General features: G+C 40.2%; 2 protein-coding genes across 3 annotated transcripts in view; both read right to left on the bottom strand.

The window, feature by feature from the left end:
• Positions 1-14,674, bottom strand: part of si:ch211-207e14.4 (interleukin-17 receptor D) — a 15,175-nt gene extending 501 nt beyond the window's left edge. Inside the window, exons 1-12 of one of the 2 annotated variants that reach the window (XM_032519782.1) lie at positions 14,350-14,674; positions 7,216-7,300; positions 5,360-5,518; positions 4,802-4,920; positions 3,472-3,595; positions 3,151-3,189; positions 2,882-3,027; positions 2,676-2,750; positions 2,110-2,176; positions 1,245-1,391; positions 930-1,102; positions 1-759 (exon numbers count right to left, since the gene is read on the bottom strand). The exon at positions 1-759 is cut by the window's left edge and continues 501 nt beyond it. In XM_032519782.1, coding sequence (XP_032375673.1) covers positions 253-759; positions 930-1,102; positions 1,245-1,391; positions 2,110-2,176; positions 2,676-2,750; positions 2,882-3,027; positions 3,151-3,189; positions 3,472-3,595; positions 4,802-4,920; positions 5,360-5,518; positions 7,216-7,300; positions 14,350-14,472 — 1,764 coding nt within the window. In that variant the 5' untranslated portion in view covers positions 14,473-14,674 and the 3' untranslated portion in view covers positions 1-252. Of the gene's footprint in view, positions 760-929; positions 1,124-1,244; positions 1,392-2,109; positions 2,177-2,675; positions 2,751-2,881; positions 3,028-3,150; positions 3,190-3,471; positions 3,596-4,801; positions 4,921-5,359; positions 5,519-7,215; positions 7,301-14,349 lie in introns of both variants that reach the window. The other variant, XM_032519781.1, reaches the window with a different exon arrangement.
• Positions 14,675-14,931: 257 nt separating this feature from the next.
• The window catches only part of fam50a (family with sequence similarity 50 member A), an 11,725-nt gene continuing 11,271 nt past the window's right edge, over positions 14,932-15,385 (bottom strand). The window contains exon 13 of the mRNA XM_032519799.1: positions 14,932-15,216. Coding sequence (XP_032375690.1) covers positions 15,208-15,216 — 9 coding nt within the window. The 3' untranslated portion in view covers positions 14,932-15,207. The remainder of the gene's footprint in view (positions 15,217-15,385) is intronic.

Consider the following 15,385-nt stretch of genomic DNA (forward strand, 5'->3'; position numbering starts at 1 on the left):
GCTAGATCCGGTGTGGTGTTGTAGTTTTTCCTAATGTTACTAGTTGTTGCAACAGAATGTGAAAAAAATATATAAATTAAAAAATTAAAAAATTAACGCCGTTAAATTGGGTTTGCGTCAATGCCGTTAATAACCCGTTTAACTGACAGCACTGCCAATTACATTTGTATAAAACAGAAAATCGGAAAGTAGAAAAACTAAAAAAAAAAAACATGATGAAAGTCATGAACCAGTCATCATAATCGTTTATCTTCAGACCATACTAGCCTCACAGATAGCCAACTGCAGAGCTGCTCCAGCTGGTAGCTTAGTAAAGCCTTCCTCTGAGATATGGTTTATCTTCAGGTAATGCCCCGGTCGGTGTAGAGCCACCCCATGGAGGTGGGAGAAAAGCAGCTGTAAGTCACGTGTCAGCGTGTAATGAGATACCAGCCTCAGTTCAGTGGGGATGTCAGTTTCCTCAGAGTAATCAAAAATGGCCGCCATGTATTTGGATAGGTCCTGGCCTTTGGCTTTGGCTCGGCCCACCTCCTCTCTAATGAGTTGGACGGCGGTGTCAGAGCTGAAGGCGTCGGACCCCAAGTCCCGCCTTCTGTTTGCTCCCTCATCTTGGTGGTCCCCCTCTGGAGGCTTAGGTCTGTGGTTGAGACCCTGAGAACAGATCGCCAAGATGAAGTCGCTCTCACGGATCTGCCGGCAGTGCCAGGCCATACTGCCCTCCTCAGCCACACTCAGAGACTCCCACAGGTCCAGGCACACCTAGGGAGGAAAAGAAAAAAAACAGTGTCACAGCAAACTGATCTTATAACACATTTAACCCCACAGCTGTCTCATAAAAAAAAAAAAAAAGACAATGTTATCGTTAGCTTTTTTCTGCCTATAACTTAAACAGAAAACGTATTAAAGTCATGAAATGTCATGTCCACTACCTGAGTGGCCATGTGCTGTTGTATGAAGGCTCCTAACTGCATGACGGCTTTGACATGAGCGGGGCCATCGTTGCTGCTGTAGCAAATCAGAAGACGAGGAGGGGTCTGCCTACTTTTGGACAATGCCATTACTTCCTCCTGGGTCCCGCTCTCTTGATGCTCCTTGATCATATCTGAATGGATGGTAAGAAAATTAATTAATTAATTTGCTTGTGTTTCACACAATGACAAAGAGAAAAGACCGGAGGTAAAAGAACGGTTCTCAATCAAATGGTGTAAAAACTTTTTAAATGAAGTATTAGTTTGTCTTTGCACCTGGTTTTATGTCAAATTTCTTCATCAGCAGCCGGGGCCTCGTCAAGGTGAGAGCAACCAGTGAGACTACAAGTACGACTGCAGCAGACAGGCACAGTGGAAGCATCAGAGCCAATGAGGGAGTGACAGAGAGGGGCGGGGAATCTCCTGAGGATGAGGAAGATGGGGTTATGTGACAGTTTACACAAAGTGACAGTAACATGTTGGAAAATGCGCTAATTATTAGCATTACTGAGACATAGGACAAAAAAAAGATTGGTACCATTGTCACGTTTATGTGATGTTTACGGAGCTAGAGCTGGGAGTAGATGGGCGTATGTTAGCATAACTATTTTAAAGCAAAGGAAACATCTTGCCCAGCTCTCTCTGAAGTTCAGAAATACGCCTACCAGCTCCGGTGAAACCAGCAAACTGGACTCAGGAAGATCCCGGCCAGTGATTATCTAAAAGTAGTTTCAGCAAAACAATTCCTGTATAACCACAAAGTCAGTTATTGTCATGTGTCTGTGTTTATGATATAAACGCATGAGACACAGCATGCTTATAACTGAGCGTTAATAGCGTTGCTAGGCATATTTCTAAACTTTGGAGAGAGAAAGGCTAGATGTTTCCCTCTAGTCGTTACGCTATGCTTATCCCCTCCTGGCTCTAGCTCTGTAATTAGCATGGATCATTTTACATAACTCCTGACCGGAAAGCAAGTAAAACATGTCCCAAAGTATCACTTTAAAGGATGAACGACAGATGTTATTGATCGCATATGCATTAAATATCGTGTTTATTTTATTGTGACAGACAATTTACCTCCACATTAAAAATATTGAGATATAATGTGGCTTAGCAGCAACAAAACAACCTCCTCTACCTTTTTGAAGGTGCGAGACCTGAACATAGAATGTTTTCCTCACTGCATCCATTTGGTTAGCTGCAATCTGTGACACAAGACATGTTGAGCATGAAAGTTAATTCATTTGTATTTTTTGGACCTTGGAAATTTTAGATTGACAAAATAATCTTAAACCTGCATTCATTATTTTTTTTGCCCACTTGGGGGGCAGCACAACACGCTGTAAACACAACAAGCTGACATAGTATCACCTTACAGAGCTGATGTTATCCAGTAGACATGAAGCAACAACAACACTGAGGAGAGTGGGGAGACCACACAGTAAAGTTGGGGGCCGTAAAATCAAAAACAATGAGTCAAAAGACCTCGAGTTAAGATTATTATGTCAAACTACACAAAATGTTTCCAGACAAAGAAACTAAAAGATGAATATATAATAATCAACATAGCCCACATAACATATATTTTTGAAGACTGGTATTTTACCACTTATTAAAAAACTATGCTCCCTGAAAACTTAAGTAATTATACATATTATGCAATCAATGTCAATTAGGGATTAGTTAAAACCATTTTTAAGTTACCTCACAGGTGTAATTGGTCCCTTCTTGCAGGTCTTTCAGCTGATAGCTGTGGTGGGTTTGGTTATTGCTGGAATTCTGAGGACATTAAATTAATGGTAAATTATTAATTAAAAACTATATACTGTACATCCCTGCAGCAAGGTATTAATGCACAGAGTGAAAACCAAACCACAAAACACAAAGCTGCAGAAGTTGAAACCACTGACAGGTGTGATGTCCGTGTATGTCTTCATGCCATTTGCGTAACATCGGGAGAAGTAGCTTCTGATGCCCAGCTTTGGGGGAGCCAGGTTAAAGGTCACAGTGATAGCAGTCCCTTCCTGCTGCACCTTCACATGTTTGGGGTACCAGTCTAGAACCAGACCATGAAATATAGATATGTGTAAAGCGGATCATAAGAAGAAACATTAAGTACAAAATGGCATTGCTGTAGCAGACCAGAGTTTATTTAACAACAAGAAAAATTTTCTCTCACCTTTTTTGCACTGCTCAAGACCATTCTTCTCTGCACATGCTGCAAAACCAGGGACACATTATTATAGATTCACATTGTTTTTACAATAGTCATACTGAAAGATTCATGAGGAAAAGTGTATGTTTAGAGGGCAGAGCTAGTGACAGGGATGGTATTCTAACTATATGCAGTGTAAATAAGATTTAAAGGTTACCAGGAAGCAACCACACACTTTGTGAGCTAAAATCAAACTGTGTGTGTGTGTGTGTGTGTATTTGTGTGTTAAGATAGCGATAGATATGAGATCTAGACATATAGCCTAGAGCTTAAAAGAAATCGTACAACGTGTGGAGAAGATCTTGCTGTGGTAGAACCGCTCCCACTGCTCAGGCACTGGCAGAGCCATGACGGTAACGGCATACTGGGACCCAAGGGAGAGGCTGGGGAAAGGGTCCGACGTGTACACCTGCAGAAAGCAGCGGCATAAATGACCTTGGTTTTCTTTAAACACACTTCACAATTTTATCTCATTAAGGCGAGATAAGAGTTTCTGCACATAGGCTTTATTATGGGTTGAGTAGAATGCCTTTAATGGGATCACACTTTCTGCCCGTTTAATATTTTCTGCATGATCATTTCTTGTCCCTACATTTTGATTACTTGATATTCCTTAAAAATCAACAAAAGTGTGTTTTCAGAAGAAGTGCATTGGGATATTGACATGCTATGTTGTGTAACAGAAGACTGTTTACTCTTTTTTTGTAGGATTAGTTTTTCTTTAAGGTTTTAAAGATATTTTCAGTTTGGATATGAGACTTGGACTTGGTTATGGCCGACCTGCCTCCCAGAGTAATAGTTAAGTTTTTGTAATAGGTTGTTGCAGCCTGGGGGCTCTTGTATAACCATGTGGTTGTTTTATATTGTGGAACTGATGCGTGACAAAAAGCATGACTGAAATACTGTATAACCTAAGTGCTAACAGTGTGCAAGATTTACTTTTTCTTTTGCAAAATAATTTAAATTTTCTGACATCTGTCTGCCAAGTGTGCATTAAACAGTTGGTTTTTCTGTTGTAAAGTCCCTCGTAAGTTTTTATTAGACAAATATAGAGATACAGTAAAGTTGTGTAAAAAACAAAAACAAAAATAATTAACCATTACATGTCAAATCTATCTATCTATCTTGAATACACCATGGTGTTAATGCATTGCAGAACTTATAAGCCAATTGTTGGTTTAACACTTATTCTTTATTATACCCTGGTCTGGGTGAAAATTCAATTCTGATTGGCTGCAGGGTGTCCATAAAAAAGGTGATTTAGGACATCTACTAAAGGAGTTTACTGTTCTAAATGAATGCTCTGAAACAAAAAGGAAATGTGGATCTGTTATTCACAAGATGGCGCTGACACACAAGCTGCAAGAAGTAAGTTATACTGCCCCTCTGGACTGACTTTGTTTCAGAGAATATTGTTTTGGGGACAATGGGAAGGTCCCCAAAACAAGGATCCACTTACTGATAAAGCATTTTTTTTAATAGAAATCTATTTATTTCTAAAGTACTCAAAACTCAAAATTATAGCTGTGAACATTCCTGTGAGTAAAAACACAAATGTGTGTTGTCAGAAACAACATAGATGGAAAAAAGTCAAAACAAGATTGCCCCTTCCTACCCTTTGTGCATGTGAAGCCTCGAGGGAGACGTTACGGTGGAAGAGAAAGAGCTGACAGGCAACACTTGACCCTCCCAAAGCCTGGAGGGACACCTGAAAGCCTCGCAGGAAGGCGATCCCTGCAACAAATCCCAAAACAGAGTGAAATCATTGTCACCGACTCAGCAGCAGCAATCCAACATCCAAGTCGCAGATACACTCCACTGGCAAGAACATGCGTGCTGCATGTGCAGCAACAAGTTCAGTGCATGGTTAATTAAACCTAAAAGTCTGCTACACCATCACCTGTCAAAGCTCTAGTCATAATCAATGTGCTGTCAATCACACTTTGAAGCATTCTCGTAATGTGAAGCATGCGTATTACCTTTTAGCAAAAACTCAATGTATTCCCCCTTAATGTCAAATCCTGGTGTGAGAAATTGCTTCGGGGGAGGAAACTTGTGTCTGACACAATACTTGAGTTTCAAAACTGCCTAAAAACCAACCAAGCCACTGATGCGATGTATCCATAAAACAAATGCATAGAGAAATAGGCTTTGTCAATCCATATCAACGTACCGTAGTAGCTGGGCTTCCAGGAGACGACAATAGTGTCAGATTTGGGGCTTAGCTCATTTACAAACTCAACCTTCACATCATTTGGTGCTTGGACATAGTGCTGACAGATTTCCGGGTCTTCTTCCCCTAGAAACTTAAAACATGGCCAGGGAATACAACCTGAGGAGTAGTAAGAACACATATATATGGATATAATGTCAAAGTTTCATACATAGTATGATTTCTAGTCAGCATTTATTTTCCTTTTAATTTCCGGATATGACAACATGAAAAGAAAACAGTAGACTATAGGCCTAATCAAGCAAGACTATTATAGGCTACAGTTGTGTAAAGCTTTACCTCCTAAAGTTAGCATGCAAGTAACTTATGCCCACTATCGCAATGCTAGCGTTCTAATGTTTAACAGGAAACCTTGTTCATTTTACCAGTGTTTTAGCGTGCTATCATTACTTAGCAGCAAACAAAAAGGACTGGTAGGACAAGGCTAATGGGAATGCTAATAGTTTTGCAGGTGTTCATAAAACAAAGTATTGGACAAACTGATGTTTTGAACTGAGCGTGGCTAGCTAGCAAAGCTGGATGGAAGTGTAGGAATCACCAACAGTACATCTACAATTATTATTACAATTCACAGGAAGGCCTACTTTGGAACATGAATGTCTGAACCAAATTTTGAATCCATCCAATTATTATTTCAGTGTGAACCAAATCTGCCTAGCCCGGCCCACCTGCATCTCGCCGTAGTCGTCCGATTCATTTACCATATAATCAATTATATAATCAAAGTAGAGGGAGGCCGGCCAGTAAAGCCCGACCAGGCTCCTCTCCTTAACCTGTCTCTCTTAATTATGCTGTTACAGTTTTAGACTGCCGGGGCACTTCCTTTGACACACTGAGCTTTCTCCTCTTTCTTTCCATCTGTGTGCATCCTTGTACCAGAAACGCTTGTTACTAACTTAGCTCTGGGGAGCTTATTCCCCAAAGTCCTTATGTCTTTTTTCGCCCAGCATGTTTCCTTAGAGTAGAGTGGCACCTAAATCATGGTTGCTGCTATCCTGACGGTCCTGCTCTGCGCCCTGCTACGTCCTGCCGGTCCACCGGAAGGGGCGTGACTTTGGCTCTCTTGTTAAATTCTCCCTAATTCTGTGTCGCATTACTGCTGAGACATGTCTGATTAGGCAGTGTTTGGTTCAGAAGCCTTTATCTGTGATTCTGACATTAGAAAGTGCTGCTCCGCTCCACTACAATCTAACGTTAGCATACTGCTAACTAAGAAGTAGCTACATGCTAAGGGCTGTATTCTCAGCCAATGCTGGTCATTTCTGTCCAAAATCTGGTCACTTTCCTGCTGAGACGTGTCTGGTTGTGATTATTCAGGGGATAAAGTCCTGCTATATACTACTGTCCATGGCTGCGCTTCCTGGAAACTAACAGAAGCCGGAGCTACTGCAACGTATGAGAAAAATAAGATTTGTTTTTAACATTAAAGCATGTAGGACTAAATATGTTCTAGTACAAACACAACATGCAAGTGTAATTCTAAAATTGCTATATAATTGTTGCCCTTTAAGACCACAGTGATGACAACTGGTCAAACCCTGTCTGTTTGCCATTTTGGTATTCTGATGTTTGAATTCTAATGCAAAGTGCAAACAATGTAGCTCAGTACGATGCTGTTAACGGTAGCCTCAGGATAAGGACATGCAGGATGACTTTGATTGCTGACAAAATGTATTTGCGCAGTTAGGGTGTAAATGCATGCAATGCTTTAACAAAGTTTCTTAGTGTAATTTCCCCCCAGATGTAGATATTTGTAGGTATGCTGTGAGTTCCATTGTAGCCTGAATCAGACTTACTTCCAAACAAATTGATGGAGTTAAAACCCAGAGCCCTCTTGAGATCAGCTCTGGTTATTCTGCAGTATTCACATCCAGGTCCTCCCTGTCGAGGGGAAAGCAATGAATTCACACTTAGCACTTACAACTGCATTTTTGCCAATACATATTGAATGTGTTTTGCAAAACTTGGCAATTTTGTGTCAGGTGAACAGCCTGAATAAATGTATGTCAATGAATTTTAACCTCGATATTAGACTAGATTCATGGTCATCTATCCAACTGTCAAATTCCAGGACTGAGTACATTTCTGGTTCTGTTGCCAAGAAAAAGGAGGATGGGATCAGAAGCAAGAATGTGAAAGAACACAATCTGCTTAAGTGGGAAATGAATGAATAGCAGACACAAAGAAATGAACAAAACAAAATGCTATATAAAAAAAAGCTAGAAATAAGATGATAATAACATCATGTAAATTTGAGAGAGGTGCAGTTTGTATTGTTGAATTGTGTTGCCATGGTTGAGTAAGTCCTGTTGCCATAAAACAATAAGGGTGTGTTCCTGAATGCTCTCTGTACAATGCCAAATGTGTAAATGTGGTTCCAATTCACAATATTAGCTCCTGCTGGTTTTGGTTTTGAAACAAATGTTGCCACATGTTACCTGAACTAGTTGAAACAATTCAGCATTATGATTTATTATGATCAGGATGTGTAAGTCAAACTGCGTTTAAGAAAGTGAATATATAGGGGGATCCCTGACATTTTGTCAACAAGCTTTGCAGGTTTAGAGACCATAAAGGTACTAACATGTGGGGAAAATGAAAGATGAAGAAATACAGCCACAGGCAAGAGAGACAATAAGGGGAGGGGATGTGTGTGTGTGTTTGTGCATGTGCATGGTGTTTCAACAATATATTAGATAAACTGTCAGGTTAGGTACTGGTGGTCAGAAAGTCTTTGTAGCCTAAAAACTTAATTGCAGGCATCGGAGAACATAATTAGCGTTCTTAGCATGGGCGTCACAAATGGATGTCTTTGACTTGCACGCTCACAATGTGGGTGGCTTTTCACCCACAGAATACACAGATGACTGCATCTGAGGAGTCATTTGCACTCACCGAAAATTAATCTACTCGCATATGTAGAGTCTAAAAGGTAAAGGTATTTTAAATCTGATTTTGAAATACTGAAAAGGACAAAAAAGGATCACTAAAGTCAACATCTGCAAAGACTGTTGAATACTAATTGTTCTGTGGTTATACTTACACTGTCAATCTCTGTAAACACATCTGTATAAAATTGAATGAATAATCTGAGCGCAGGATCACAAGAAAATCCATCTCGTCAGGCTTCAAGTCAGGCATTTTGGACCAATCAGAGTCTGGAGAGGAACTTCGGGAATGGTTCAGGTGTGTGATGAGACGTCAACGGTTCAAAACAACAATGGCGGACGGGATAAACAGATGGTTCAACAAATCACCTGCCAAGTATTTTTTGAAGGTGCCTGTGCTTTCAGTTTCAGCTTTTATGGTTCTGTGTAACAAGCCATATGGGTCGACGTGAGGTTAGGTACCCAGCTAACAATTTTTGGTTCCCAGAACGTTCTGGGAACGTTCGTTTTTGGTTGTGGGAACGTTCCCTGAAGGTTTGTTTTGGTTGTAGTTTGGTTGTCTGCTGGTTAATTGGAAGGTTTTCTTAACGTTCCGGGAACGTTCGTTTTTGGTTACGCGAACGTTCTCGGAACGTTCTCCTAACGTTCTCTAAAGTTACAACCTTTAGAGAACGTTAGGCGAACGTTCCGAAAACGTTGCACCCTTTAGCGAACGTTGGGAACGTTCCCTTAACGTTGCAACCTTTAGCGAACGTTAGGGGAACGTTCCCTTAGCGTTGCCACCCTCAGCGAACGTTACGGAACGGTCTCTTAACGTTAGGGGAACGTTCGCTGTAACCAAAAAAACGTTCCCAGAACGTTAGAAACCTTCCAATAAACCACAGACAACCAAACTACAACCAAAACAAACCTTCAGGAACGTTCCCAACTTTAAGAAAAGCTTATTCCCCTAACCTTTAACACCACCCATACTCTATGTGTGTATGTATGTACTGTAATACACACGTACATACATACAAAAGTTATATTAGTAGGAAGGAATGAACAGGCAAACTTGATGGCATTTCAAAACTTAATATTCAAACAACTGAAAAAGAACACAAGATAAGGATGTAGTGTAATGTAGTGCAAGATGCTAAAGATGGGTTTGTAAAGTGTGTGCAAAAATAGTCACTAAAAAACATATTAATAAAAAAGTTAAAAGGGGCTCCATGCTCAGTCCTTCTCAGCTGGCCTATAAAGAAATAAACAAAGTTAGACATGTAATACTAAGAATGAACACATTAACACATTTTTTTTGATGAACTTCTTATGAACATAATGCAGAAGAACTTAAATTTACCGTGTGTGTGTGGCAAACTTCAGAACTTGCCCAATCAAATCCTCCGCTTCTGCAGCAGTCACGCAGGGAAGTTTTTCTGCAGGCCGCTAGAGTAGAAGTCAAAATGAAGCAAAGTTATAGGTCAAATTAAACCTCTTGTCACCAAGCTAGCATAATACTAATGTGAAGAATAAATAAAACCTGCCTGTTATAACCCTGCATACAGCCGGTCCTGAAGGCTTTCTTTGTCTTTCTTCCCCGCGGCTGTACTGTATCACCAGCATGCGGCGACGGCATCACCTCCATACAACCACCGAAGGTTGACCAAAATGGCTGTAAAACATATAGTAACAGATTATGCATACAGTGTAGAGCTTGTACAATCTCATTTTGTAAAAGTCAGTTCAGTTAGATATTAGATTTTTTGCAATATTAGTGTTTGTCTTAGGGCAGAACTATGGCCACTTAATTTCCATATTGTTCCTCCTCTCCATACACACATACTACATCCATACTACATACAAACACGTGAGCAACCTGAGTCTTACCTTCATTTTGATCTCCATGCTGAGCCACCTCCCTCTGTGTGAGTTCTTCTGTTTAAAACAACAAAAAATGTTGTGTTACTCTAGTGATCCTTGCCATTATTGTCTTCTTTGCAAATACAAAATCAAAGCAACTGTACCTTCAACTGTGTCCACAGATGAAGTGGCAGTCCGTGGTAGGGTCACTAAAGACTCATCCTGCTCTGGGCAACCACTGTTTTCCTGCTGGCGTTGATACATATAAAAATAAATTTATGATTTTTTTATAAGATGAAGTTGATAGGTTGCCTGCACATGCCATTACAAAATATGAACCTATTCTTTTATATCAGACAAAATATATATTAAACAACTTACATGCAGGTGGTGGAGGAATTGTTATCGCTGAGCTGAAAAAAGACAGGAAGAGACAACATAGAACAATCCCATGATATGCACCATGTTGACTGTCATTGGTTCCATGTTAAGAATATGACTGTTTATATAAATGCATACATAAATTTTAACTTCCAGACAGGGCTCCAGACGCACGCTCCGTCCTGGACAGTTTATCTGGTCGTGCAACAGATTCATCGTGTAATACAGAGACCATAGCGTGTACCCATTGCAAATCTGTGATTTGAAATAGTGTGAAAAATGTAGTCTATAATAAAGGTCTTCCCATCGCTTGAAGAATCGTCATGAACCTCCTTGGCGTCGGCGCTGCCTTTTTTGGACACTTGCCATCTTCTCTGGATGCTGGTGTCCCTCAGCCGCCGACACCGGCCACCAGCTTGGCGTAGAATCTATGTTAAAGAACATTTGTGTTCCATAGTGCAAAAAAAGAGAAAGAAAGCAGTTCCATACAGAGAAAATTATTTATTTACATATAGTATAGAGCACATAGGTTACCTGTACACAGCCATATTTTTTTAACTGGATATTTGGCCCAGCTGCTGTTGGGCAAATGGCACGCTGTGATTTGGAGCAGAGCGAGGTGACATGGAGCTCCTGTAGAGCATGAGCAGATAATCCATCTTCTCCTCAAATGTCTCCATCCGGATTCATCTGAAATAACAGATCATACAATTTGTACTGATTGCAAAAATATTTAAAATGTATACAGTCAGTGTAAACATTGAACGTGACAAGATTTCTGCATTGTACCCCAGATACTTTGTAATGGGGAGACACAGCATCCACAGAAATGCATAGTGTAAAGCCAGTACTGCAGCTGTGTAGCAACACATTACGTCCCTTGCTGTAGCCTTCACTCAGCTTGACGATAACTGGCTAAAGTGCGTTGCAAGATGGCTGCCTATCTACCTGGACTAAGGATTTTGATTATTTTGGCTTTATTTATGTACTGTACTACACTAATTAAAAAAAGACCGAAAACGGATATCTTATTTGTAACATAAACAAAAGCATTTTAACATGATTACACAAAACTTACAATGCAACAAAGCAGAAACGTCGTGCACAGCAGCAAACAAAGGGAAAGATTTAAGCAATCCATTTAAAGCCCAACTCTGGCCTCGCCCTTTTGAATGGGAGTGCTACTACGGGCCCTTCTATGATCATCAAATCAACATTTTTAAACACTAAGAAGGCTCGACACACATGAAACTTACTCCAGTCTCACCTGGGGGCTCACACACTAAACTCAGCATTGAAACATGGTTTGTGCACAAATAGTTTACTAAACAGAAAAGACTTGGAGCACTCACTGCATGACTAGCATAGCACACAGGCGGACGACGTTGAAAAACTAACTAAAGTTAGTTGTTATTCAGCCAAACTTTTTTTTGGTCACCTAACAAGAACGGAATATAACCCCATACGAGGGAAAGAGTTTATGTTAAACCACAACCCTCCCATTACAACAACAACAACATCATTAAACTGCAAAGTATTCGCTTACCTTCCGTGACTGAGCCGCGTGGTCCGTCCTGTGGCTTTCTCTCTTCTAACGGGAGAATCGGTCTGCTCAGAGCAGCGGCCCCCTACTGGTGTGGGGTTGTAACGGTTAGGTTTTCAAACTGAATAAAGAAGTGAATTATCTTAGTTGTGAAAATCGTCCCATTGATGATTCCTCTTTAAGTTGTTTCACGAGACAGTTAAAAAACCGAAGTCAAGCACAAATACTATTTTAAGCTAAATTGATATCAGCCTAAAATAAATGTTATGCTTCTAATTTTATAAGTCAAATCATTTTTGTTGAATAAATCAAGTGCCAAACCATGCTACTTCTCAACTCCGAACAACCAAAAACAACCAAACGGGAACGTTGTGTGAAGGTACGGCGCAACCGCAGGGGAACGTTACCGTTGGTTGGTTCTCTAACGTTTAGAGAACGTTATAACCAGGAGGGACACGTTCCCTAAACGTTAGCTTTTGGTTTGGTTCGAACGAACCTTTAGAGAACCAAAAACTAACGTTCCCTAACGTTCCCTAAACGTTCTGTGTTAGTGGGGTAAAGTCCATGTATGAAGCAAAAGAGGTGGAATGTTACCCGGATATATCCCTTGACTACACCGGAACTCTAGAAATGATAATAATAATTAATTTGTTCAGAGATTGCACAAGAGATGAAAGACGTGATACAGAATGAGAGAAGTTGAAATGACAGTGTTCATCAGTCAATGGGGACTGACGCTAACGTAAGCGTTTCAGCTCGTTGACTGGTTACCCAACCTTCCTTTATCCATTTACTCTTTATGAAAAACAAATTCTTGGCCAGAGGCAAACTGAGATTGTATCACCCCCTTACTTAGGTCACCTGCTGCAGCCAAAGTCTGTCACCCGGTCCTCTCTTCATCTTTAATTAAGCCTCCCCAAAACCAATCTTTTCAATGTGCTGCCGCTCGCGACTGGAATGCTCTGGAAAAGATTCTCAAACTGGACAAACTAATTTCCATTTCATCCTTCAAAACCATCATATCATCCTTGTTCACAGACATACAGAATGAAGTGGCTTCTCTACATATTTTTCCAGCTAAATATTGAAATGGTTTCTCCCTCTCTTACTCACCCGTGTATCTGTGCAATTATCTCATTATTAGTGTTTAATATAACGAGATAAGTGCACAGAAACATGGTTTTGAATTTGAAATACTATATGATTGGTAATTCAAATTGTATTTTATGGAATTTCTAAACTGTGAAATGTACTTCTGTATGTATTTATTATCTAGCCCTCCTTCCCTTTCCCTAAATGCCACTTGTCAGGCCACCATTGTAAATAAGAACCTGTTCTTAAAGGTCCCATGACATTGTGCCTTTTGGTGCAGAAGTTCAGCCACTAGAGCTTGTCCCACAATGAGCTTTACTTGTGCCATTTCTGTGTCTGTAGCCACTGAGAAGTGTGTGTGCGTGTGTGTGGCCTTGACCAACTGCCACTTTATTTGTTTGAAAGCCATGATGTCTCTCTTATGACCTCATAAGGGGCAAGATTCCAGATTGGCCCATCTGAGCTTTCATTATTTTCAAAGGCAGAGCAGGATACCCAGGGCTCGGTTCACTCCACATCATTCAAACCTTTATTTAACCAGGAAAAAAAAAAAACTCTTTGAGATTAAAACTCTCTTTTATATAAGAGTGTCCTGGTAAGTGGCCATAGGCAGGCTGGGGGAACTTATGTTAAAAATCCATGAGACCTTTAATGATTTATAAAAGGCCTAAGAATAATAATTATAATAATAAATAAAAAACATCAAATTGCCTGGAGCTACCTATTTTTCCAATGGGACCCCCAGATTACTGGAAACAATTTATATCCTAACGTGCCAAAACTGCTTGGCTAGAGAGAGGAAACAATCTGAGGCAGGCGTTGTTGGAATTACAAGACATGCTTGATGGAAATTAAGCATTTAAATATAATCATGTGTTTTGCAGGCATAGGATAACAGCCAGTTTTTATTTAAACATGCCAATAAGACCACAAATCAATCTGTCTGTACAGTTTTAGAAACGTGATTAGAACCAGTAGTTTATTTCAGGTCAGCTGTTATAATTTAGAAGTTTGAAATAAAACCCCCCCTGGATTAGAATCGCCAAAATGAAACAAGGAGATGAGTGTGTAGATACAATGTATATAGCTGCAACAGAAGACAAACCTGCTCATATGTCAACACATTAACACAAAAAACACACAGAAGGAAGAACTTGTATGACTACACAATGTCTTTACTGTACCTGTCGTATACAGTCCAGACTGCAGTCCTGAGGAGTTATGGCAGCAGCTGGGGCCTCATCCTGAGCCCAGAGGGGCTGACCAAGAGCAAGGAGCCGGTACAAAACAAGAGCTGCCTTCCACATGCTGCTACAGCCACCATGACATGGGCCAATTGTAAGCACCAGACCTTAAACCTCACCCACTAACAAACATACACGCTCGCAGAAGAAGCCACCCTTCGGTGTAAAAAGTAAGATCTAATGTTAAACAATCCCTCAATGGTGTGTGAGAGTCGGTGACAAAAACCCAGGAGGAGGGAGAAAGTAGATAAGGGGAGTGGTGTCTTTAGGCTATGGGTGAAGGTGCAGCTTGCTAGCACACAGTACATGTTTTAACAGTCAAGCTGCCAGACTAGTTCATTTTGGGCTGGAGGAGACAGAGGCACAGAGCAGGTTTGGCTCTTAGTTTACCTTCAGCAGCCAGAGCCAATCAAACCACATTCACATACAGCATAAACACACATAGGAATGACAAACATCTTTTTAACCAGAGGCAAAAGGGCATCCAAGTGTTATTGCCAAAAGAATATTACAACCAATGAGTCATAGCCAAGTTCACTTTATCACGCATAGATCCTACAACATGTTTATGGGCTATACACATATGGGATGTGGGGGGGTTGTTTTTACAGGAAACATTGCATTGGCAATACAAATACATTTGGGGAAACAAGTATTTTGAACTCCAAGTAAAATTACAAATCAATAGTTTATGAAGGCATTGATGAACTATACAGTATATAATAAGGGTAAAATAAAACGGAAATCAACAACAAAAAACTTTGCATCGAGGATTTCAGAGACTGGAGAAGACAGGTTTCACCGGATCTGAAAAACAAAAAAACACAATATGAAGGATGATTCACATTATGTCCAAACTTAATAAATCAAACTATTTGATTAACCCTTGAATAACTTTTACAGTATGGTGTCCTACCCTGAATATCCAGAGCACAATTTGAATTTGCTCAGTGAGTTACTCTGGCATCGAGTAATG

This window comes from Etheostoma spectabile, chromosome 7 (genome assembly GCF_008692095.1).
Source record: "Etheostoma spectabile isolate EspeVRDwgs_2016 chromosome 7, UIUC_Espe_1.0, whole genome shotgun sequence".
Taxonomy (NCBI): Eukaryota; Metazoa; Chordata; class Actinopteri; order Perciformes; family Percidae; genus Etheostoma; species Etheostoma spectabile.